The following is a 26494-nucleotide window of genomic DNA, read 5'->3' as shown; positions in this document are numbered from 1 at the left end:
ACCTCTGCCAGTGGCTTGTTATGACACCTCACCGCTCTGTCCAGGAAAAGGCACCAAGATCTAGTGCTGAAGAGGGCTAAGTAGTAGCTGCATTTATTATGTCCAGGAAGAGGAGTTGGGCTCCTCGTGCTGTTGCTGTGCTAGGAACCCTGCCTGCTAGTCGCTGTAGATACAACATTTGAGGTTAGTACATGAGCCATACAGAGGCAGGGATGAGACTAGGCCTGAAGCATCTTCACTCCCGCAGCAGCCCCTGGGCAGGGCAGCAGCTGTGATCTCTCTCTGCACAAAACACCTCACTGTTCTTTTGCCAGAGCCGGGAGAGGTGGCAGCTCAGCGAGAGAAGGCAAATGAGGAAACACATTAGTCACGCCAACCCCTGGCTATCTTGTGACAGTAAATGAAAAATTAGCAGGTAGGTGATGTCTCCTCCTGAGGCCTTTGATCCTGCTGTGACTATAATGAGACCAAGTGACTGAACACAAGGGAGTTAATAGAAATACGATACAGAATAGCAACGGGCTTTTTCTAAACACTCTGGAGTTAAATTAAATACACTTCTCCTGATTTCTATTCAACAGCTCCACTCTCCTCGCATCAAGCTTTGGGTGTGAAAAAAGGCCAGGCAGTGGCTGAATTGAATTATCGTGTTAACCAAACATGGGCAAATAGACTGGGCCTGTGAGGATTTACACCGAGTTAAAAACCCATCAGTGAGTGTAGCATCTCCAGAGGAGTTCCCCTCATTGCATATTTACCAAGTGAGCCCAGATCTGGCAAGCAGCACCCAGCAACACTATTGCACACCATAGGTGCAGACTCCATGGGTGCTACGGGGGTGGAGCGCACACACAGCCCGGCAGCCACCCCCGCATTAGCTCCTCCCCCCAGCACCTCCTGCCCACCGGTGATCAGCTGTTCTGTGGAGTGCAGGAGAGGAGCCAGGGCGGGACATGCTGGGGGGGGGGGGGTAGCGCAGGGGCAGGAAGAGGTAGGGTGGAGTGGGGGTGGGGCCTGGAGTGGAGCGGGGGTTGAGCTCCCCCTGACAACTCAAAGACAGCACCTCTGGCTGGGGGGAGGGATAGCTCAGTGCTTTGAGCATTGGCCTGCTAAACCCAGGGTTGTGAGTTCAATCCTTGAGGGGGCCACTTAGGGATCTGGGGCAAAATCAGTACTTGGTCCTGCTAGTGAAGGCAGGGGGCTGGACTTGATGACCTTGCAAGGTCCCTTCCAGTTCTATGAGATAGGTATATCTCCATATATTATTATTTCCTGTTGGACTGCTACCACCTTGTATCCCAGTTACCATTTCACACACACTCTCCCCCAGGAAACCAGAGACTTGGTCCCTGCTCCTGAAGTCAGTGGAGGTAGGTGCAGGCCCCAGGGCCCGGCTGGAGAGACTCAAGTGCAGGATTCTAGTCAGATCCTCAGCTTATGTGCATGAGTAAATCAGTATAAATCCACCAATTTCACTAGAGCTCAGCTGATTTGCACAAGCTGAGAATCTGACTCATTTACTTAACCAGTTGCAGGCCTTCCGGATGAAAAGGCGGCTCTCTGCATGTTAGATAGCAGTAGAAACCTTGGCAAAAATGACCCTGAGTTTGGTTCAGAATGATGGCAGAATTAGAGAAATAAGATTTAAAACGTCTCTTCAATGACCTGGGCATGGCCTTGTGAGTTCTCGCTTTAAGAAACCAAAATGTGAAGAAAACTATTGAAACTATCCTAAGAAATGTGGGTGTTCCTGTCCCTGGTGTGGTCCCCATTCATTAGCAGACCATTTCAAGCAGTGCAGCTTTAGAAGCCAGACAGTCACAGTTGGGGGGTGGGGAGCAGGGCTGGAAGATGTCCCCATTTTTTTTGCAGAGAGCAGAGCTGTGGGCATGCGCCCCCCAGTTAACTGGAACCAAAAATAAATGATTGACATTGTACTGGATACTTTATAGCTATAGCCACATATGACTGAGCATTTCAATTGGACAAGACACAACCAAGAGCATCGCACTGCCCATGTTAAGGCCCAGTGCCCAGCAATGGAAGACTTCAGAATTCACACATTAAAGTGCCTTCTACAGTTAGATTTGTGCCCCGTATCAAATAGCTGCTGCTTTATTATTTTTTTGGTCCGTCAGTAGCTGAGGAAATGGGAAAAGATCTTCCGGCTGGTGCCAAAGAGCAGGGGAAACTCATGGACTGAGATTTTAGAGTCTCCCTTATGGGATCAATCCCCAAGAGTCCCACCTGAAGCGGTTATCTCCAGATGGTGTGTGACAGCAGTAACATGGATATAGGCCAAGTAACGATAGCCCTAACCCTGCCCCCCTCTGTACCGTCACACCTCGGACTCTAGGCTAGAGATTCGTCTCCAAGACCGGGCAGCGTAAGGACTGTTCATTCTCTGGGCTGCCAGGAGGTCCCTCCTCTCCGTATTGACCATCTGGAGGAAGGACGGCTCTGCTCTGCTTCGCTCTGTACAGTCTCTGTACATGCTGTCGAAGTACATGGTCCTCCTGCTGTCCTCTTGGACCAAGTAGTCCCTGCTCCTGGGTGCCCAGGGAGCCCGAGTGACACAGCGCTGGCTGGTCCTGGAGTGTTCACAGAGTGGGGGAGGCCCCTGGTAAAGCCGCCCCAAGTACATGGGCAGGTTCGTATAGGAGTTCATGTAGGCGTACTGTTTGTGCACCACGGTGGAGGAGGCCCGGTGCACGCCAGTGGCGTTCTGCAGGCATGCCTCCCCGTAAGAGGGCAGCCTCGCCGCCTGAGAGTGCAGGAGCCGCTGTCCTTTCCAAGGGAGCCTGGAGTTTGCCTCCACGCGTTTTCTGTTGCACATAGCACTGGGCCTGAGGGCTTCAGTGGGATAGTACATTGGTGTCTGCCTCAGCGCCACACCGGCTTTGGGGAAGAGATCTGGCACATCTCCTCGGGCGGAAGACTTGCCGTCGTATCTCCGGATGCCTAGGGAACGGTGTTTCTCATTCTGCTCCCAGGCAGACCTCAGCAGGCTGGCTCTCCTGTTCGGCTTCTCCTTGCCCAGAAGGGGTAGCTCCACTGGTTCCGGTTCCTTGAACACAGTAACTAAGGGTCTGCAAGGCCTGTCGGCTTTTGAGAAGGAGCTGTGCATGCAGTCGGGAGGCAAGAAAGGGCTCTTCTCGGAAGTGGAGAACAGCTTTGCCAGCTGGGCTGGGCCCCCGTGTCCTCCTTCCCCATACACCAGGTGAACATTTGGTGGGAGCTTCTCCTTTTCCTCTCCCCTGGACACAGGGCGCTTGTGCTCTTTGTAGATGTCTGGGAGGGGAAGCTCCCTTTGAGTTTTCAGTGGTGAGAGGGGATTGCTAAGATGGTTTCCCAGGGGCACGTGGCTCCCGAAATGGGATGGAGGCATGGTCCTCACCAGGAGGTGCGGAAAGCCATCCACGGTGGAACCTGGAAGAACTTTATCCCCAGAATAGCTTCCTCTAAACTTTAGGGGGTGAAGTATTGGAGGTTGCTCATTTACCACCCTCCAGTTTTCATTAGCTGGCAGCCTGGAGTCCACAAAGGGCTGTTGGGGAGCAGAGATGGGTGGTGGAACAGCCCTCTGGGCACAGTCCCGCCCAAGCTTCTCTGTTGCGGCCATATTGGAGGAGTAGGGTGGCCTGTTGGACACACTGGTGTTCTGGACAACAAGCTGAGGAGTTCTAAGGGAGAACGTGGTCTGGAGGTTTTCGCTCCGGTTCGTCCAGTTCTCGATGGTGCGCGTGGCATTCTCAAGGGAGCTCCCAACAGTGGCTGTTGACACCATGTCCTTGGCAGCCTGCAGCATCTTCAGCACGTTGGCTTGGGCAGAGTTAGCGGTGACATCAGGAGTGCGAACACGAACAGGGCTCTCCAGATTCTGGACTCCATTGAAACAGCTATAAATGCCCTGAAAAGCAGAGAGAGAGAGAAAGTGGCCAGAGCAACCCTGAATGCAGGGGGCACAGGGAGGGAGGTGAAGAATGATAAATCAGTGCATTTTGGGTCCTTGGAAGGGATGAGCCAGGGCAATCCCTCATGTACAAGCTCCATGTTCATGCAGGATAAAGTGGATAAATACTACAGAACAATGATAAACACCCATAGTTGAGATGCAGAGCAGCCCAGGACTGGCCTGAGGTCACATTGCTGTGGGCCAGGAATATCGTCTACTGTGCAAAGATCTCTGTATTTCTTCCAAATACCCTGATTCCAAACATCTTCCCTTTTTAGAATAGTTTCCTCCCACTAGTGATCCAGTGGACTCATCCCCAGAACAAGCACTTTGATCAGCAGTGAAACTTGAGGGCATCCCCAGGCCTAGCCAACAAGCATGTCTCCACGATGTCTTCCTCCTGCCTAGAGAAACCCAGACCTTAGTCTTTCCCTCACTCACTCACCAGCCTCGCTTTGAACAGCATCCCCATTAACTTTGGTTTCACACCAGATGAGGTGAGGGCTTGTTGGAGCACGAGCCATATACTAAACTCAAGGCATTTCACGTGCGATAAGCTATCTTGGCTTAGGAATGTGAAAGTGACAAGGCAAGGGACTGGCGCATCCATTCATTATTCATTTCCTTGGTGCGCTTTTAATTGGTGCTCGATTGTTTCATGTGAATTTAGGGCTGGGAAAAGGCTCCCACCAGAGAACCCCGCAGCCATTCAGACAAGAGGCTTGTTTTTATCCACAGAACACAGACACTGTGGGCAGCACAAGCTTCCTCCCTCCTGCCCCAGCAATGTGCCTCTGACTTGATCTGGAAGGACATCTCTAAGGGGGAGCGGACAGGCCCAGTCAGTCCTTGGGCCAGTTGTGAAAGTGGCTCTTTGATTCAGAACGTTATCCCCAAGGAGCAGAACCGAGCCCACATATCCCTCTCACGCAGCCACCAAAGAGCCAGCAGACGTTGGCAGCTTTTGATTACTCATCAGGACCATATTCTGATCAGTAGCCTAGAGGCAAAATACTCAGCATCCCATTACCAGACACACCCACTCAGCCCTTGCTCCTGGTGACAAACTAGCCCCTCCTGAATAAATAAGCTCAATAAAGAGCGACTTGGGGGGAACATGGCCACGTAGTGGAAACGTGTGGGGAAGGCACTTACCCTGCTTATGGCCAGAAGGAAGTCAAGTTTGTGTGACTTGGGGACAGAGTGGCGCAGTTTCCAGTACACCAGGTGCTCCCAGGCAAAGACCAGCAGGCTCAACCCCATGGCCACCAACAGCATGTAGAAGACCCCGGCCATGTTGTCAATGTCTAGCTTGCTGCTCATCACCTCATTCTTCTCATTCTGGCAGATCCCCGACAGCCAGACGGTCTCCAGTTTCTGGGTTTCCCCTGGGAAACAATTACACACTCAGGGACAGACTGAGATTCTAGCCAGGTGCATCTTGTGCCCCTGCAGCATGAGGCACCGACCCCCTCACTTCACGGTCTAATGTCTACGTTGTTTTAGGAGCAGAAAAGAAATCCACTGCGTCCCAGAAGTTATTAATAGAATTCTCCTCTAGTCAGCCTTCAGGATTTCTCCCCGGTTTGTGCCTTCACCGAACTCTCCTAGATTTGGACGTGTGATAGCCTTTTTCTGACTCCTTGATTTCTTCCCCTCCACACCCATCTCTTTTCTCCCCATAATTCTCTTCCTCTGTCCTGATCTGCCTCTTTCCCCCTCTCCTCCCCCCTTAGCTCTGTTACGTTTTTACTCCTGAACGTCCCGTTCCTCTCCCCCGCATGCCTTTATACTTTGCACACAGATCACTTAAGGTCTCAAAGCTGCCAGGAGAGTTTTATTGCCTATTAGCGGGAAGAGAGATTGCAGAGAGAATAACATCCAGGAGAGGCTGGGCCCGATTGAATGTTAACCACAAACAACCTGACAGAGAAGAACAGCTCTCTGAATACTTCTTGATGCTTCCCCTAATGCACAGCTCAGACCACAGACTGACTGCTTGACTACAAAGAGTCCAGCCGGGGCTCCCTAAGGTACCAGGAGACCAAGAGATTCAAAGCTGCGTGCCATAGATGACTTCCATGTGGCAGGTGGAGGAGAAAGCTAGGGCCAGGATTCCCAGCTGGTATACATTTACACCAGCTGAGGATCTGGCCCCTAGATTACAGGGATGGAGCCCTAGATGTCTGGGTTAATTCGCAACGTAAGTGCTGGTTTTGATGGACTGTCTGATCCTCTTCCAGTTTTAATGGATAAATACATTTTTAAATAAAACAGCAGCGTGTTTGTGCCAGAGAGAGAAAGGAGAGGAAAAGGGAAGAGCAAGCAAGTAAGGGAAGGGGAGAGATAGGAGAGCCACCTTTGTGCGTGTCTGATTCTTGGGTAACGCTGTTTCCCCAGCTTTGCAAGGAAAGAAGTGCAAGAAGGGAAGGGCTAGGCTAACACTGTCACCCAGTCAGAGGAGTGACACCGCTCCCCGGTGCTGAGCGGGGAAAGAAATACCCACCGTCTCCCAGGAACTGCAGAAGGGCCAAGTCAATTGGCCTCTTCCACTTGGAATCCTTCTGCAGAGCAATGCCATAGCCGGTGGTAGCAAAGACCTTCCCGCTGCCAATGGTCACCAGCTTGCAGCCCTCGTCCTTGCCGGCCATGTAATTCAGCACAGCAGCATCGTAGATAAAGGCGTCCAGCTTCCTGGAACCAAACAGAGAGTTCAGGGCAAGGACAGCAACAGAGGAGATGGGAAAGGAGTGGCTGGGGAAGGGAAAGGGTGAGGAGATACTGGGAAGGGAGAAAACAGAGTATCCACAGGGGCTTTGGATTCAGCATCTCATCTCAGACAGCCGGGGAGGAAACTTGGACGCTTCCCTTTCTAAACAAGGAGGAGCTGCTAATGGTATTGAGGCTCAGCAGCTATATGGTCAACAAGCCCAGACTCAACTAGAGTTTTGTCTCCAAATGCCCCAAATGGGAGAAGGCTACCCCCCAAAAAATGCTTTCCTCAGGCCAATATCATTTTAAAGGCAGTGACATATCTATAAAGATCACTTTGCACACCACTGAAAGGCAGCCACCTCTGAGGTAAAAGGTGGCAGCTGTTTAACATCACATAGCAACACTCACAACAATTAAGGACACAAAATGAAGGGAAAAAACCCTGTCCTCCATTGAAATTGAAGAGGTGATCTGGGGATGTCTACACTGCAATCAGAGATATGACGGCAGTATGTGTAGACATACCCCCGCTAGCTTTGATCTGGCTAGTTTGAAGAACAATCATAATGAAGCTGTGGGAGTAACGGCGGCAGCATGGGCTACCTGCTAGAGTTACATACCCAGGGTCTAGGCAGGCTTGTACAGTCCATTCTGCCAGGGCTTCACTGCTCTTGTTATTCAAGGGAGATCGATCAAAGTTACCTTGGGTGTGTCTACATGTGCTGTAGTCACACCTCTGACTGCAGCATAGGCATAGCCTCAGGTCAACAGCCTGTAATCAGCAGAGGCCTGGTCTACACTAGAAAATTAGGTCAGTTTAACTAGGTTGGTCAGGGGTGTAAAAAAACCACACCCCTGAGCAGCATAATTCATCTGACCAAAGTCCCTGTGTAGACAGCACTAGGTCAATGGAAGAATTCTTCTGTCGACCTAGCTACTGCCTCTTGGGGAAGTGGATCACCTACACTGATGGGAGAACCCCGCATCTTGGCATAGGTGGTGTCTGCACTGAAGCACTAAAGTGGTGCAGCTGTGCCGCTGTGCAGACAAGCCTGAGCTAAAATTTGGCAGCAGCAGGATACAGTTGTTAACATGCCTGTGCTCATGAGAAGTGCCATAGGCTCAGTAAGGACCACAAGCGGTCAGGACCTCAGTCTGCCTTCTCATCTGGAAGATGGTAGTGCCGGGAGGGAATATGTACTCAGGAGATACCCAGAGAGAGGGTGGATTTCTTACCTGATGCTCTCTGCAAGGACAATCTGTGTGTGTCTCTCTCACTCCCTAGCTTCCTACCCACTCATCCCCTTTGAAAGCTAAAGGCTATTGTGCAAGAGGATGAGGCATTCTTAAATTACTTGATTCACTATTGAAAACGCACACACACCAGGTGCCAGATGGAGATCTTGGGACAGCTCCTTCTTTACTTCTATGGCGCTACACCCCCCTCACAGCAGTGGAGGACCTGGCCCTGTATGCTTGTGTTAGGTGGTGGGAGCTCTTACCTGGAGTAGTCTCCTAAAGTCAGGCATGTTGATCTGACTTCATCTCCATCCCCCCACGTTTCTGATAACGTAAATACGGGATGACGGTCCCTTCCTGCCCCACCCCAGGCATTTTGGGGGTAGAAGCCTACGCACGCTCCAGCTATGGAGGCACACTCCTGTTTCAGAAGTGTTGCTCTTAAAGGGAGACGTACCCCATTTTGAGGCTGGTCAGGGCATCTTCCACCGAGCGCTGGTTGTATTTCACCATGTGCGTGTGCATATCTGGATAGTTGCTCCGAATGTTCCTCTCTGTGCTGCCGTTGGGAACGGTGCCGAAGCGGAACGGGGGATACTGCTCCTGGGGCCGTTGGAACTAGAACAGCAATCACCATGAACAACAATCAATTGCCTGGTCCAACAAACAGGCCCAGCACTGCACTCCAGGCCTCCTCCTGGATTTTCTACTTAGCCCAGTGATAGACCCAGGCTCTGTTTTCACCCTCACCTTGAGCCCAGCTTCCACTCCATTTCTACCCCTTCTATCTATTCCCACCTTGTCACTGTCAACCTGTATCAGCACCAGCACCGGCTGAAAAGTGGGATGATGCTGCCACATAAAGTTTCCCACTTTGTCAAAATTGGTTCAATTTGGCCAAGGTGGAACAAGTCCATGGGAGAGCTGGGAATCAAACCCAGGCCTCGTGACCCTTAGTCCCACAAACCCTAGCCATTGAGTGCAGGAACCCTATTTCCTGGCACTTGCCCCCCAAAGGCATTAGATTTATTAATAGGTGTTCCTAGCTGGAGGCCTGCCTGTGCTCTGTTAGCAAGAGCCCGGCTTAGTGGGGAGGAGAAAGGGACACACAGGAGAGCTACTGGGTCCACTTCTATCATAGCACACGAGCATCTCCTATTGACCTCTGTGGGCAATACTTGAATGCTGTGGTGGGAGAAGAGGGCCCACAAGTCAGGTTCTGCATTAGAACGTTGCTCCCCTCTCTCTGCTCTGCTCTTTGGTTTCAGTCTCTCTCTGCTAGCTCTCCATCTTGGTTTCTCCCAGGTTACTTCTCTCAGCCTCTTTTTTGTTCCTTCCCCCTCCACCCCACACTCCAACCATTCAGCCTTCAAATCTGTTCAACCTTAGGCAAAAGGAGTTCTTGCTCCCTCAAGACTGTGATGCCATTAAACTTCTCATCTTCAACCCAACCACCATTGGAATAGTGCCCTAACCCCATCCATTTGCCTCGCCCTCTCAACGCACACTTATCCCACCATATTCTTCCTGTCCAGGATGTACACTGTGGGCTCCTAGTCCCGCTGTGCCCCGGAGGGGTGTCACGGCTGTCAGACTGAGGCACACACATTCAGAGTAAGCAGTAACCACGCTTAATGGATTCTACACATTGCTCCTATTGCTGGTATCCACCAGCAGTCCATGCTATGGAAGCCTGACTTGTTCAGAAGGCAAACCAGGTCAGCTCTCTTCAGTCCTTACTTGATTAACCTAATATACCTACCCTACTCATTCTGTGTGTTCCATACCCAGGTATGGTTATGCCCCCATGCTTCCCCTCCCAAACTGTGGTTATTTTCTGCGAGCCCTCCTCACCTTCTTGTCACTCAGCCCAGAGACGGTGTCAATATATTGCTCCTGGATCATAAAGGCTGCCAGGTTAGCTGTGTAACTGGCCAGGAAGATCACTGCGAAGAAGGCCCAGATCAGCACCATGATCTTACTTGTGGTGCCTTTTGGATTCTCAATGGGCACCGAGTTATTAAAGACCAGGGCCCACAGCAGCCAGACAGATTTGCCAATGGTGAAGGAGGGCCCGCCGGACTCTGGGAGGAGAAAAGGAGAGAGGCTTTGGGTAGCTCAGAATGAACCTGGGCCTTTTGATAAACACAACATGGCTCTCCAACCTCAGGCATGCTGCTGCCCCAACTTATGTTTCCTGGAAAACAACTAGGGACGATTCCTCCTGGCTTTTAGCCTTGAGCTGTAGATAAATGAGATTTCCAGTTATGCTACTGCCTTTTTATACGTGTAACTCACCACCAAACAACGTGGGCCCAGGTTTGCTTTTGGGGAAAGTTTTTTTTTTTCTTCCTTAATTCCTGCATTCACTGGTGGGTTCGGTATATGAAGAGAGGAAGTATTGCCTGAAGCCCAGACACCACAAACAGGGTAACACTTTCTGGGCCCACATCCTACCCCTAACATGGAGCAGGTAAGTCTGGCTGTGTTTCAGGGACCTTCAAATGACTGTCAGAGATTCCCTATTAATGTAAAGATCTACCTGTTTTGTTGAGTGGAGCCAATTAAAAGCTGGCTGTTCACCTAAAACTAAAATATCTCGGGGCCATGTCCCAACAAGCACCGGTTCTGTCTCAACAGGAGTCGGTCTGAACACTGAGCTTCTCCCGACATACACTGAGCATCTCAGCACGAGCCTGTCCCAACATCTAATCTGTTGTAGATGTTGCTATAGCGCTAGTCCTTGCAGCATCCAGGCACTGAGTCTTATAGAAAACCTGGTAGAGATTCTTTGGTGCTTGTTTTGTTCCAAAGTCCTGGTGAGAAAGCGCGAGAGAGGAATCTTGCCAGGACAGAGTATGTGGCCTAGGCAGGTTCTGGCTGGGCTGTGAAGGAAATCTGCCAGACCCATTTCTGGTGAGGATCCAAGATTGGACTTCAGCACAGAGATATAGAGACCTACTACGTAGCAGCTTTTCTGACTTCACCTCCGGAAATAGCTGGATGGTTGCCTCTCTCTGCAGGAGAGAGTGGAATGGAAATGCCTTTTGCTGCCCCACCACCTCCCAACAACGTACCAAAAAATTAAAACTAGGGGGAAAGAAGGAGACAAAATGAGAAATGAGGCATGAGACTCAAGAACAAGCCAGCGCTCTCTAGTGAGAGGAATGGAGCAGCAGGGTTCCAGCTGGCCGAGTTCTGCTGGAGCCTTTGTTCATTTGGAAGATGAAAGCTAAAAATAGATTGTGTATTTTTACTGTGGGCTCTAGGCTATTCCCTCCTGGTAGATACCAGCTTCCTTCTGACACTCTCCTTTCCTCCCAGTGTCTAATCCCTGACTGAACGGCAAACCCTCCAAGGTTGACGCTGAGAAACTGTCCGGGATCTCTGAAACTAGAGCAGGGAGAGGTTTGGTCCTGGAGTGTTGGTGCACAGGGGAGTCATTGATGCTGCTTCAAGAAGCATTTTCATTATGCACCCATCAGGATGGATGTGCTTTAATGAACATTCATCAAGGGCAAAGATGGCACCCTGGCCTAGGGCTGACAGCTCCTCAAAACAAATGTGAGAAAAATCTCCCCAGCTAGCTCGGATGTGGGAGCTCTTAGCTAGAGCAGACAGCAAAGTAATAGGCTGATCGGTCCTGCTGGTGACAGCCACAGACAACAGGTCTGGAAGGAATTGGATTCACTAGATGGTCACCATGGACCCTTCTGGCCTTGGAATTTATGAATCTATCTCCACAATTGGCAAAAATCCCATGTCAACTTGAAGTGGCCCGAGGAATCTCCAGCTGGCATCCTGTATTGCAGAGCAATGGGGGAAAAGACAGAAGCGTGTGCACAGTTAGGGGGAGGGGTATTTTATGGCTTTTCAGTTTCCCATGTTGAGGCTGAAGTGGAAGACACTGGAGGTACCGTTTTGGTATCTGGTGCTAGGCAAAGAGACTCTCAGAGGCCCTGCTGAGGAAAGGAAGACTCCCTCCCCCAATAACAGAGGCTGGGGAGTGGATGAGGCCCAGCTCATGGAGGCTGGGGTCTGCTTTGCAAAGGCTGAAGCTCTGCTGAAAGAGGCTGGGAATCAGCTCCCCCCCCCCCCCCCCCCCCCCGCACTGTAACCCACGGATGTGGCTGGAAACATGACCCTGGGATGAGCCAATGCTTCCCCAGGACGTGAGGGGCTGTAAGAACCCATGGAATTATTATGGTGCCTTCCCACTCATAAAGCAGAGCTCACAGACTGCAGCTGCCTGCATTACGTGTGTGTGGGGTGGGGAGGGGCAGGGTGCTTGTGACAAAGGGCACCGTCCCATTGCGCAACATTTGCTCGTGGTTCCTTTAAGCAACTTACTTTTGCCGCTGGTTAGATTCTGGTTGTAGCCGACGGGGCTGAAATATTCGAACATGAAGACGGTGATGGCGACCACAGTGAGACACATCACGAACATCATCACCCACACCGCCGGGCTGTAGGGCTCTGCAAGGCAAGAGGTAGGCAGTCAACTCCAGTTGTGCTGCATCTGGTCCCATGCGTGTGGTCACTATAGGCGACTGGACCCTCCCACCGAGTAATACAGCAGGACCCAAACCTAGAGGCTCAGGGAAAATCCCCCTCAAGCTTCACACAGGATCATGTGACCCTATAGAGACAGATATACCCTTCCCAGCAGAATACATTTGTGGTGATCCTATTAGTGCCCTTGGATCTAAAGGGCATCAGGATTACACTGAAAGATGACCGATAGCTCCTGGGTGTCCTCATCTACAGACTGAGCACACGCTAAATACTCCTGTCTTGCTATTTATTAAGTAACTCAGAGTGGGAGAAAGAGGGAAGTAAAAGGGAGAGTCTCCCTCACAAAAAGAGCTAAATTCAGACCTGATGTAAGCAGGTTGAGAAATTAGCCAAGGGCAGCTGGGAGAGAGAGAAACCAGCCGTGTAAAACCGTCATGAAAATTTACCAGCCCAGGCATAAAATCTACTCACCTGCCCTGATCATAACATAGTGACAGAGGAAAAACTAATGAGACATTACTCACCTGTCAGAAAGTTTTCAAGTAGCACAGGTGAACAGGTGTATGTTTATTAGTAGTAGTATTGTTAAAGCCCTACTTCATTTGTGATATTGTGGATCCTGCAATATTAAGCTTCCGCTGTAATTTGACAGTGAGAGTCCAGGGCAGAAAATCGTGGAAACGTATTTGCGGTAATAAGGTCCATTATTACTTTTCCGTGATTTTCCATGGCTTCTCCCAACTGAGCTGCAATTTTTGGACAATCATCCTGTGATTCAAGTAGGGCCTTAAGTATTGTTTATTATTTGTATTACTATAGGACGTAGGAGCCCTACTCAAGGACCAGGGTCCCATTGTGCTAGGTGCTGTACAAAGACAGAACAAAAGGAGTTCACAATCTAAGATTAATCTGAGTGGAATAGAATCTTGCAAGGCTGAGTTTAGAACTGAGTGAACACTGCAAACATCTGTCCATGAAAATTTGTTTGAATGCATCATTTATTCAAGAGACAGTGTTCACATCCTGTGTGTGTTCATTTTCTCATCAGTGAATGAGCTTCCAGGCAAGAACATTTGTGGAAACAAAACATTTTAAGTGGATATTGCAGAACATTAGTGAAAAGTGAATTTTTAAGTTGTAATCACGAATATTCACTCCAAAAACCTGATCTTAAGAGTTACTTTAATCCAGTCAGGGAACAGAAACATGCCATGTAACCTACATGTCCAGTCAAAACAGCTCAGGAAGCCAATACTTGGGAGGAATTGCTCTCACACCAGCTGCAGATTGAGAATGCTGATTTTTCTGGAATTTACTCATTGTCTAGAATTCTTTCCTGAATAATTTCTGCAAATAATCAATCTCATGGCTGAAAAATTCACCAACAGAAACAAGGACAAAATACATCAGATACGTTATTAAATTTACTGAGCCAGGGCAGAGATATAGAGAGAGAGGGAGAGAATGGGATGTGGAGAAAGAACAAGGCAAACACAAAAGAAGAGGAAATGCTAAGAGAGGGACAGAGACATCAAGAAGGCAGGAAGAGGTGTGAACAGAAAGAGGCACTCAAGGCAGAGAGAGACCAAGCGGAAGAGACAGTGGCAGTTGCTGGGTGACAGCAGCAGACACCCAGAGTGATAGAGCTCTGTCGTTAAAGGGCAGGCTGAAGGATGGGATTAATTCAGGCCCTCAAAATACAGCAGCAGAGGCCCATTTGTCAGCATGTCCTTCCCTGTCAGGGAGGAGAAAAACTTTATCTGATGGCATCAGATGCATTTCATTAGCAGGTGGAGGGAGCTGGGCGAGCGGAGGAACCTTTGACCCTGGCTTCCCCTGGGCTTAGCTTTCCTACACACGTTTGCTGGTGAGATGACTGTGCAGTAGGAAGAGAAGGCCCAGATCTGAAGACTGCAGAGAGTTAAAGTCCAGGGGCCTGATTCTTCAAGTAACTGAAATCAGAGAGGGTGACTCGGCTGGAGTTAGGGGACAGCAACACTTTTCTGGAGGGGGGGCGGAGCCAGGGGGGCTTGCTGCCCCTCTGTCTCCATAAGCTCACTCCAGTGTCCTGGCACTGAGCTTATCTGTCCTCCAGTGAAGGTGGTGACATTGGCTCCCTCTGGAGCAGATACACTCTACTATGCAGTGCCAGGGAGCCTGTACATTTCTCCTGCAATCCCACAGCACAGGAGACAGGAAGCTCTGGGGAGGAGGAGACACTCATAGCCTCTGGCAGCAGCACGTCTTTGACTTGACAGCGCACAGTTTAAAGAGGCCTTCAAAGCATATACAGGCTTATGCCAACATGTGTGCAAACATACAGAACAAGGACAAGCTCAGACATATGCACAAACATAAGCAGGCATACTCGGACACATTGTGCTACACATGCCCTTTCGTAGATATTCTGCATACACACACCGACATGCAAGCTTGTACATACACACAAACATACATGTACACTTATATGGAACAGTTCACACATGCAGCCAATGATCCACATGTTCACACACGCACACTTTCCTAAGAGCAGGTACTCACATACAAAAGGTGCATATGTACACACACACAAAGCAAATATACCCTCAGCAACATGAAGACATGAATTCTTTGTCACGCACACTCAAATACATCACCACAGACGTACCCATACGTGTAGCAACATATAGTTACACACACTTATTCACAAACACTTTTACACACACACACACACACACACACACACACCCAAACTGGCACATGCATGCAACACACACTCATCTGCATGTCACATACACGTACTGAACACAAACACAGATGTAGAATCATAGAAATGTAGGGCTGGAAGGGACCTCCAGAGGTCATCTATGCAAACCACCTGTGCTGAGGCAGGATTAAGTAAACCTAGACCATCGTTGACAGGTGTTTGTCTAACCTGTTCTTAAAAACCTCAAATGACAGGAATTCCACAACGTCCCTAGGTAACCTGTTCCAGTATTTAACTATCTTTATAGTTAGAAAGATTTTGCTAATATCCAACTTAAATCTCCCTTGCTGCAAACTAAGCCGATTACTTTTTGACCTGCCCTCCGAGGACTTGGAGAAAAAATTGATCACTGTCCTCTTTATAACATCCCTTAACATATTTGAAGACTATCATCAGGTCCCCCCTCCACCTTCTCTTCTCAAGACTAAGAATTGGGCATGTTTTCAACCTTTCCTAATAGGTCATGTTTTCTACAACTTTATCATTCTTGTTGCTCTTCTCTGGAATCCAATTTGTTTGCATCTTTCTTAAAGTGTGGTGCCCAAGACTGGACACAGTACTCCAGCTGAGGCCTCACTAGTGCTGAGTATAACAGAACTATTACCTCCCATGTCTTTCGTACAACATTCCCAGTAATACACCCCAGAATGACATTTGCCTTTTTCCAGCTGCATCCCACTGTTGACTCTCATTCCATTTGTGATCTACTATAACCCCTAGATCCCTTTCTACAGTACTGCTGGCTAGCCAGTTATTCACATGTGAATACATGTGAAACACATGTGCACATACATGCACATATAGGGACAGACTCACACAACATGAACTGCAAACACACTCATCCTCACAAACACAAACATGCAACATGCACTGCTAATCAAATTCACACACACTCACATACAGCATTAAACATTCATCCACACACAAACTTTTGTCTTATTTAAACTTACAGGTTATTTTTCTGGAAAGCACTTCAAAATCATCTTAGTTTTTTTTTTTTTTAACTGTAATTACAAAACTCAAGTGCAGAAGAGGCAAGAACTGGATTTGTGGAATGAACCTCCCCAAGAACATGCTCAGCCTGGCCTCCACCTAACAAGTCCCTGATTCAGTTTAATAAAATAACTATTGCATACAACCTCAGCCACTTGCTTAGAGCAAGAAAGGAATTCAGTCTTGGGGCCTGTCCAGACCTTGGCCTGTAATGACATCACCAGCAGGGAGACTGATCAGTGCCAATTTGTGGAGGTGACTTTTGTGACATGGACCCTTATACCCTGGGAGCTTGTCTGAGACTCACCAATTCATTTCACAAAGGCCAGTGAAAACCACCAGCAGTGTTGGGCTTTGACTTCCACTGATCTGGCCCATAGTTAAACCAGTGGTAAAAGTCTCTATAGCAGTTTAGCCCTTAAACTACCCTGCTCCATTTTAATCACTGGTTCATTGGACTTCAAAGTTTCCTGGTCTTGCCATCAGTGTCCCATCTACAAGCCCCTATAACACAGGCTAGAACACCAGTATTAAACTCCAGACAGTCTCCCCCAGGTTCCAGGAGGAGCCTAGAGGGACACAGAGAAGAAGGCCCATGGGATACAGGAAATGAGCACAACCCGTCAGAATCTGGAGAAGTGGAATCTAAGCTTGCATTTTGACACTGACTGAAAGTGATGCTCTCAATCAATGCATGGGCAAGCAGTGACTTTGTATGCAGAGGACACTCTTGGCTTTGCCAAGATAAAATGAATTGCATCTCATAAGTTAACTCTTTCATTGCTGATCCTACACAGAAAATGCAGCACAGCCAATGTCCTATCAAAATCACGGGATGTTAAGTTCATCTGGCAGCTGTCACGGAGCTCAGCCACCAAAAAAAGTTTGGGAAGCTATTCCTATGCATGGGTAGTAATGACAGTTCTTTGCACTTTCATAGCACCTTTCATCAGAAGAACGCCAAGTGCCCCATCAGACAATTAGTTCAGCCTCCCCAGGCCCCTGTGGGGTGGGTGCTATTATAGTCATTTTACAAAATGGGGAAACTGAGGCAGAGAGCTTGAGTAACTTGCCCAAGATCACACAGCAAGTCTGTGGCGTAGCCAGGAATAGAATCCACAATGCCCCCAATCCCCTTACCTAGCAAGAGACAGGTTAGAATGGAAGTACCCTGACATGACGGGGAGGGGAGTTGAGCCCAGACAGGAATATCAGCCCTTTGATGGAATCAGCAGTAAGTCTCGTCCCAGAGAAATCAAGCACCTCTCTGGTTCAGCCTTGCTTCTGGGTACTCCTCACCATCTGAATCCACATGCCAGGCACATTCCTTGGTACCAAAATGGCCCACAGCCACCACATTTAAACAGAGCATAGTCTAGGCTCCCCATGGCCTCACCAAGCCCAGACCCACTGAGATTCACCGGAGACTCCAGAGCTGGGCCTGCCTTAACCCTCCATTTTTACTCTATGCTTTTCCCCTCCTCGAACGCACCGTGCTCACCCGCAGCTCCACGCATAGAACAAGCATCCACCCTGGCACCAGGCTGGCTCTGCTCACCTAGGAAGGCAGAAGGCGAGACTGTCCCATTGCTTCTAGCCACCATGACACTAATGCCGGTCTCCACAAAGGGCACAGAGAAGTCCACAATCTCAGACCGCTCCTCGTTGATGGTGAGGGACCCTATGGCCATGTCCGCTCGCTGGTAGTACACCTAGAGGACGACAAAGGAAGCAGCCAGGTGAGTCTGGAGCTACGCGAGTGAAACCGCACACCAGCAATTCACAGGGGACCCAGCTCCAGCATGGCTAACCATCAGTCTCAGTCTAATCCCACCTCCCTTTGCTAGCTGAGTGGCAGAGAGACTGGCCCAAGGTGACCCACTCCCCCTTTCCCCATCCCAGCTTCAGAGACTGTCTGCACAGGAAAAATGCCTCCCTTCCCGATTGGTTCTCCCCTAAGAAGCTCAGGGCCTGATGCTCAGTGACCCCACATCCCTTTGACTCCATTCTGGCAACACAAAGAGGGTGGATACGGCCCCCACAGGGCCACCCTGGCTGTTGCAGAACTGGGATAAAGGCCCTAGGCCAGCCTTGCTACCATTCCCAGATGTAGGGGGCAGATTGGGGGCATGGTTATAGCGCACTGCACAACAGCTCTCCTCTGCTGCCGGGAGTCCCAAGGGGATGCACAGCATAAGAGTTAGAGCAGCCAATGGTACCATAGGGCAGCAAGGCCCCTGCACAAGCTACCTTTGCCCCTCCCTAGCCCTTAGCACAGGAATGGAGCAACAGACTCAGGTCCTTGGCCTCTAGGTCAGACTCACACTCCCCAACTACCTCCTTCCTTCCTTCCCACTCACTGGATTCCTGCCTTGCTACACACTGGGCCGAGCCCTGGTCCACTGCAGTCAGTGAAAGTCTGGACTGAATGTACATAGGGACCTCTGACCCCAGATAAATTACTAGAGCTGGTCAAAAACTGGAATTTCTGTTTTGCAGGAAATCTCAAACATTTTAAAAAAATTAATTTGTTCCAAATCAGAGTGACTAAATATTTTTGAAACGTCCCACGAAGCAGAAATTTTGAAGTTTTGCTTTAAAATTAAGAACATAAGAATGGCCATACTGGGTCAGACCAATGGTCCATCTAACCCTGTATCCTGTCTTCCAACCGTGGCTGGTGCCAGATGCTTCAGAGGGAATGAACAGAACATGGCAATTATCAAGTGATCCATCCCCAGTTGTCCAGTCCCAGCTTTTGGGAGTCAGAAGTTTAGGGACACCCAGAATATGGGATTGCATCCCTGATCATCTGGTCTAATAGCCATTGATGGACCTATCCTCCATGAATTTATCTAATTCTTTTTTTAACCCAGTTATATTTTTGGCCTTCACAATATCCCCTGGCAATGAGTTCCACAGATTGACTGGGCGTTGTGTGAAGAAGTACTTCCTTATGTTTATTTTAAACCTACTGACTATTAATTTCATTGGGTGACCCCTGGTTCTTGTGTTATGTGAAGGAGTCAATAACACTTTCTTATTCACTTTCTCCACACCAGTCCTGATTTTATAGCCCTCTATCATATCCCCCCTTGGTTGTCTCTTTTCTAAGCTGAGCAGTCCCAGTCTTTTTCATCTCTCCCCAGATGGAAGCTGTTCCAGACCCTTAATCATGTTCCAATTCTAATATATCTTTTTGAGATGGTGCAACCAGAACTGCACACGGTATTCAAGGTGTGGGTGTACCCTGGATTTATATAGTGGCATTATGATATTTCTGTCTTATTTTCTATCCCTTAATAGTTCCTAACATTGTTAGCTTTTTTGTCTGCCGTTACACATTGAGCAGATGTTTTCACAGAACTATCCACAATGACTTAAGCTCTCTGAGTGGCAACACTTAATTTAGACCCCATCATTTTGTATTACATTTTCAACATTTATTTTGTTTGTGCTTTTCCATTACTTTTATTATTTTGACCTTATGTCGGGACATGTCATATTATGCACTACTATCCCTGACATGTCCCGACATATTGTCAAAATAATAAAAGAAATGGAAAAACAAGCAAACAAAATACATTTTGAAATGCAATTTTAGCTTTGACATAACATTTAGAAATTTTTCCTAAACAAAATTCATGGAAGTTGACATGATTTTGCAAAAAATTTCCATTTTGTGAAAACAGCATTTTCCAACAAAACTATTTAGACAAAAAATTTCCCAAACAGCTCTTTCAGATAACACCTTTCTGGGAGAAAGGGAGCTTATTTCCTGCTAATGCAAAAGTATCCAATAAAATAAACAAAAAATACATGAAAATAACACTGCTCTGGAAATTAATAAGAACACAACATCAATGACTCATGGCTGCAAAGCTATACAATTAGGCAGCCTCAATATACTGACCACCACCTCAGAGCTCCTCTTGCTTTCTCACTGCACCAGAAAAAAGATAGACCATATGCATCAGCATGCCCTGGCTGCTTGGTGCTGCTTCAGTGAAACTTATCAGCTTAAATCTATTTTAGCCAGGTTTACAACTACTTGGCCTTGCTGATCAATGCAAAACAGCTTGAGCATACCAGGGAATCGGGCCCAATAAATGTAAATAGTACACACATATACTATGTTAAAGAAAGTTAAGGTTGCAAAATCAAGCACTTAAAAGTTAGGAAATGCCAGAGTTAAGGATACCTGTGCAACCTGAATTTTGCCCCCTTGTGCATATGCATTATGATACTGTGCTTGATTATGTGATCCTATCCTATTTTCCCACAAAACTCCTGCCTCAGTCAGTGAAAAGGTAGTTATTCAATATGTATTTTTACCCTCATTCAACGTGTGGCCCCAGGCACACCATCCAAACTCCATACTGAATACAAAATTATTAAATGTCCTCCTGGGCATGACTATGATGTTCTCACCATAGTACCCGAGTGCTTCACAAACATTAATAAATGTATCTTCACCACACCCAGGAAATTAGGTGTTGGTGGTGTCCCCATTTTACAACTGGGAAATGGAGGCACAAAGACATTAAGGCCAAAATTGTCAACAGTGCCCACTAATTTTGGGTGGCCACGATGAGACGTCTAGGGCCTGGTTTTTCAGAGTGCTCAGCGTTTTTATAGCAATTTGTATATTCACAGCACAGCTTCAATCTATTTCAGCTGCAGTTGTGATTGCTCAGCACTTCTGCAAATCTGATTCCAGGTGGCCTGCCGGGCACCCAGAAAATCATGAACGTACAATGACCAACTGTGAACATTTTGGTTTCAGTGGCTTGCCCAGCATCAGAGAGGCAGGGACAAAATCCAGTTCTCCAGCCAGTATTCAACTGCTTTAACCACGAGACCAGCCTTTCTCTTCCTTCAGTTCCCTGCCTCATTCACTACACACCTTCCAATGTCTGCAACAAACACAGCAGAGGTTCTACCGACAACAGCCTCATTCACTACATAGCCTGCCTCCTTTTTCCCTCCCACTCTTCTCCTATCCAACCTCCTGCACCCCCACATTGCCTGCCCCCATCCCATGCTGCTATGCATTCCCCTACATTGACTCCTGCCCCCCACCCCATATCACCCTGGCTCCTACCCCTCCTCTGATCCTACTCCTCCATTGTGTTCCCCCCCCCCCCCGCATTCCCTTCAGGTACATCCTCCCCCACACTGCCTGGGAACTACCAGGGGAGCACTGAAAGCACATGCAGAGAGTCTCCTTACTCTCACTTCCGGTGCTTGGCACCACAGTGGCCTCTGGCAGATGGGAGGAGCAATTGCAGGAAATGGAGCCCCAGGTTGGAACATGCTCAGTACAGATGGAATCTTTGGAGAATTTAGCTGCCAAAGGAACAGGTCTCTCGTGAGCATGTGCTAACTGAGATTTTTTTTTTTTTAGGCTGATAACCTGGACCAATTTGGGTACATTTTTATGGGAACAGCACAAGGCATATCACTGATGCTAGGGCAAATGTCTTGCTCCAAAGCACGCAGGCACTAGCGCTTCAATGATAGTATGAATTTTTTAAACTTGGACAAAACAATGTACTTTTCCCTAATCTCAACCATTTTAGCTAAAATTTCCCCCAAAACATTCAGCATAAGGCAGACACCCAAATTTCAGCCCACACAGTTAAAGTTTGGAAAAGTTATAAACAACTGAAAACAATAATAATGCAAAATGTTAGGCTGTTAGGCAGTACTCCCAGCTTTGCCAACAATTACAGCCCCAGCATCATCCATGTCATATTGTGCCCTACCCAAGCATGGCCAAGGATCAGAAACTGACTCCAAACACTGAAATTCTGACCCAACTCAAATGGGAGACTCCTAAGTTCAGATCATTGCTGCAAGCATTTTGGTAAACTGATTGCAGGCATGGCCCTCCTTGAGGAAAGGTGCATTGTGGGAATGGGTCACACCTGTCCCCCTACCTCGCCAATCATGCCATTCCAGATGCCACGCACTATCTTCCCATGTTTTCCATTGGTTACCAGGTAGAGGTCGTAGGAGAACTTCACTGCCTTGGCCAGCTTCTTCAGGATATCAATGCAGAAGCCCTTGCAGCAGAGTTTGGTGTAGGGGTCCACAGGTCCATCCCCACTGGAACCAGGACATTAAAAATAAAAACCAACACAGACATCGGTCACTTCCTTCAGAGGATCTCCATGGTAATGCCAAGGCCATTCCACCACCTATGCCACCTCATGCAGCATTGCTGATATACCACTGTAGGCAAGTGCAGGGCCTGACTAATCCACAGAGTGCTCAGGAAGCAGCACTAGGGTTGCTGAGCCTGATTCTCACAGCCCTGCATGTTGGGTCATCATTCATGTCCATGCAAAGTGAGTGTAAAATGCTACCATGCCAGAATTCTCCCCTCACATGCCACCAGCCATGATGTTTCAAATGCACTTTTCACAAGAGCAAAATCTCAATATAAGTAGCTTGATTCTCTGCTGCCCTGCCCCTCATGTAGAGGTTAAAACTGATGCAAAGTAAGTGCAATATGCTACTGGTCTGATCTGACTTGGTAGCATTTTACACCCACTCTAGACTCAACTTTGCATTGGTGTATGTGACTGCACAAGGGGCAGGGTGTTGGGGAATTAGACCCAATGTACGGTTAGGCAGTGAGGAATCAGGACCACAAACCAAGTCCAAATTACAAGGAAAGAGGTGGCCTTGCCAGTCAGCTGGAAGGATAACTTCCCAGGGGGCTAAGAGGGTAGCTGCAGAATACCTGTTGCTCCCCTGGGAAAGGAGCACGTCTCTCCACATGGGGGTGAGGGAAGCTTCTGAGTAACATCTGTGATCCCTTGTGTGGGGAAACATAGCTGCAGAATAGTCCCCGCCCTACCCCCTGATTCCCAATGGGAGGAGGGCGTATCCTTCCACTTGAGGAAGGAAGGAAGGAGGGAGGGAGAGAGGGAACTGTGGAAATGGCAGGGCAACAGGGGGGGCTGCTCCAGCCGGGAAGTGAGAGAGACGCTCCAACAGGCTGTCTGACACAACCTTGATCAGAGAGTTGCAGAGGTCAGCCATAGGCAAGTGATTAATGAGCATGCACAGGCCTGCCTGGCTATGTCCCTCCGGGGGCACTTTCCAGGCCAATCTCCATGGCCACCTTTTCAGAAGGCTGTCTCGGGGGAACCTGGGCCGTAGCTCTGGATCTACAGGCTGGCTCTCCACACACACAGCCCCGGAACTGCAGCAGCCAGTCTGGTGGGAAAACACAGCATTTATAGACATTGAACTGATGCCCCAGAGTCTGCTCCAGGGGCTTCTCACTGTGTCGGAACTAAAGTCTAGCGTGAGCCAGAGGCTCCCAGCTCTGACAATCGGGACTGGACTGCAGCCCAGTTCTACGCAGCATCTCCCAGCTGTGAGCATCAGGCCTGAAGTCAGAGCTATTACAGCCAGCATAAGAAATCCTGCCTAAAATTCCTGTACCGAATCCTGGCACCACATTAAACCCACACCAGCCACATTCCTGTTTGCAAACACTCAGAAAGCACTACCCGAGCAGAAAGCACCATTTTATCGTGAGGTTGCTCCTTTCTTGGGCAGGGCTTGGAACACCTGACGCTCCCTTCTACCGGCCTTGTGAGAAGCAGAGCACGGGCATGTCTAACCCTGCTCCAGCACACCTGGGGCAGCTGAAGATGAGGGCTGCAGCATGGCATGACACCTCCAGCAGCCCATCTGCGTGCCTGCTTACCTGTCGGTGTAGTTGGTTTGCTTCCGGCAGGGGACGGTGTTGCGCACACAGACGCCAGAGGCCGGGTCCGTGTTCTCCACGATCACAAAGGGCCTCTCTTCGAGGGTGGCCACGGTGAGGTGGCGATTGTCCGACACGGGCTGCAGGAAGGAGCCATAGCGGGGCCACACTGGATACTTCATGTGGATGATCCCCTTCTCCCATTTCCCCACCTGCCCAAGATCGGAGAACAGTGTTACTGTCCACACAACAGGGGAAATGCCCGCAACTGCCTGGCAATGGTGCACGAGGTTATTCCTGGGGAGGAGGGTCAATGCAGGCCCTTGGCTTCCCACAATCACCACCTTCGCAGCACTGCTGTTCAACTAGAGGAAGAGACAGCACGTCGGGGAAGTTACAGGTGGGTCTGGATATCGGGGCAGCCTGGCCCTGAATGGACAGTAGAGCTCTGATAGGCAAACAGCACATAACAAATGACCCGTTTTGCCTCTCCCTCTGCCTGTGAACAGATCCAGACCCCCTTGGATCGATCCGCTATTACAAACCAGTCAGTTGCTTCGCTCACCACCTTTGGGGCGGGATGCAGCACGCAGCAACACCACATCCAATTATCCTGCAGCTTTACTTTAGGAAGGCTGAATGTAATTAGCTACATTCCGTCAGCATCTCAAAGTTAATTCCCCGGCTCTTGCAAAAAGATCTGTGGGATCTTTAGTGATCATTAGTGGTTCTTTGTTATACAGCTCATGCCAAAGACGGCATGTTCCCCACCCAAAACCATGCTGGGGCAGTGGCTTAGAGGGAAGAGCATCCCTCCTAAATCACTAAAGCCACTTCCTGCAGCCTCTCGGTTTTCTTAAGGTGCTCCATTTCCAGCTCTGACCCTGATCATTCCCTGAGAGCTCACCATGCCACCTTGGGCTGGGCTGTCGTCGGGTTTGCCTGAAGGCTGCTTCCTACCTTGGTGCTTTTCACCCTCTCAGAAGAAAGCAGCCTGTCTAAAAGAATATCAGACCCAGGTGCAAACACACTCCTGCGCTCCCAACCCCTGAATGCTGGGAACAGAACTCTCAATACTAATCACATCAAATGCTAGCCTGATTTTAAACACTGCAGTTCAGAGCGAGAATCCCCCAATATCCCAGCTGGTGTGAAATAAAACTTCAAATAGCAGCAGCAGGACTCGGGGTGGGTCTGGGAGGCCTATAGGGGGAGTTGTCAGTGGTATTTAATGGGAGCAACCAGAGAATGGGGATCTCAGGCTGCAGAAGCAGAACTGGGAGTAGTTTTAGAGAGTGTGATGGAGTCTGTGTAAGGAGCAGCACCAGGGGGCTCGGCGGAGAGAATAGAAGGGGTTATCTAACAGGAGTATGGGGAGTCTCTAAAGGGGTGGTCAAGGTGGCGTAGGAGCCAACCGAAAGTCTGTGGGAGAAGTAAAAGCACATGGAAGCCTCCAAGCAGAGGAGCAGGAGAACATGGGACCTCTAAAGGAGCTAGGGGGCTTGGCGGCTACTTTGTGGCAGTCTCCAGAGCACGTGGTGGAGGGATCCTAAGAAGTGCATATAGGTGTTCCTGGGGATGGGGGTGTTAAGGGCACTATGGGTGCCTAAAGAAGATGTTTGGATTGGTTGCCAACGGGAGGGGAGTATAAAAGAGCTTGTCACAGGTCTTAGGGGATCTGGAACCTCGAGGGGGAGAAGCCATCGGGTAGAGAGTCTGGAGATACTGAGGCACTGGGGATGGGTGGGTGTGAGCCTGCCCATTGCTAAAGCCCCCCACAGTAAGGGGAGGAGCTGCCACAGGACCCAGGCATGAACTAAATCCACAGGATTAATGAAAAACAGGGATGGGAGTGAAGGTCACAGGGATAAAATCATGGATCCAAAGGGAGACATGGAGCAGAGAACCCTGGACAGCGCCCACTGCTCCTCAAAGGTGTCCAGGGAGGCAGAGGAACCCTGTCTTGAGACATGACATGAGGAGGGCTCAGAAGTCGTAGAGTCTGGAGCAGACAGAGCAGCAAAGTGTGGTACGGTTCCTACGTAACTCTTTAGTAGGATGTTATCTCTGTACAGCAGCCTCTTCTCTTCCCCGCCCCTTCCCGTGTTGGTTTTAACCTATAGCACCCAGTGGATGCTGTGCTTTGCAGGGGGAGGTGTTCCTGAGTGGCCATGTCTTAAAAGGGAGGGTGACGACCGTGGGTGCTGGAGGGAAAAGCAGCCCTTACCATCTCCCAGAGCCGATGCCGGTTCAGTGAGATCACCACCATGGTGGGCCTCACCAAGTAGCCACCTTCATTGAAGGAGAAGTCCCTGTGCTCCCACGTCACGTTCAGCAGGTGCCTGTGGGGGGAAACGAGAAGCACTGTGGCCCGGGAAGGTGGGAGCTTCCCAAACAGGGCTAGCAACCTCTCTCCATCCCACAGACGTCATCACCAGCATGGGCTAACTCAGAGAGCCCAGATTCCAGCCTGGCCTCTCTCCCCATCACTGCCTCTAGGACCATCTGGCAGCCCGGTCTAGCATACAAGGCCCTAAACTGAGGAAATCTGGGTTCTATGCCTGACTGCCACTGACTAGCTGAGTCACCTTGGGAGAGTCAC

The 26494-nt window shown here is 49.2% G+C and overlaps 1 protein-coding gene across 1 annotated transcript in view; it reads right to left on the bottom strand.

Moving 5' to 3' along the window:
* Positions 1 to 2338: 2338 nt before the first annotated feature.
* Positions 2339 to 26494, bottom strand: part of GRIN2C (glutamate ionotropic receptor NMDA type subunit 2C) — a 33419-nt gene continuing 9263 nt past the window's right edge. The window contains exons 3-12 of the mRNA XM_065415610.1: positions 26120 to 26234; positions 23893 to 24104; positions 22106 to 22274; positions 17722 to 17875; positions 12260 to 12385; positions 9764 to 9993; positions 8367 to 8527; positions 6462 to 6649; positions 5111 to 5343; positions 2339 to 3910 (exon numbers count right to left, since the gene is read on the bottom strand). Of these exons, the coding sequence (XP_065271682.1) occupies positions 2339 to 3910; positions 5111 to 5343; positions 6462 to 6649; positions 8367 to 8527; positions 9764 to 9993; positions 12260 to 12385; positions 17722 to 17875; positions 22106 to 22274; positions 23893 to 24104; positions 26120 to 26234 (3160 nt within the window). The remainder of the gene's footprint in view (positions 3911 to 5110; positions 5344 to 6461; positions 6650 to 8366; positions 8528 to 9763; positions 9994 to 12259; positions 12386 to 17721; positions 17876 to 22105; positions 22275 to 23892; positions 24105 to 26119; positions 26235 to 26494) is intronic.

This window comes from Emys orbicularis, chromosome 13, assembly GCF_028017835.1.
Source record: "Emys orbicularis isolate rEmyOrb1 chromosome 13, rEmyOrb1.hap1, whole genome shotgun sequence".
NCBI classification, from domain to species: domain Eukaryota; kingdom Metazoa; phylum Chordata; order Testudines; family Emydidae; genus Emys; species Emys orbicularis.
This window is presented reverse-complemented; position numbering and strand designations above follow the sequence as displayed.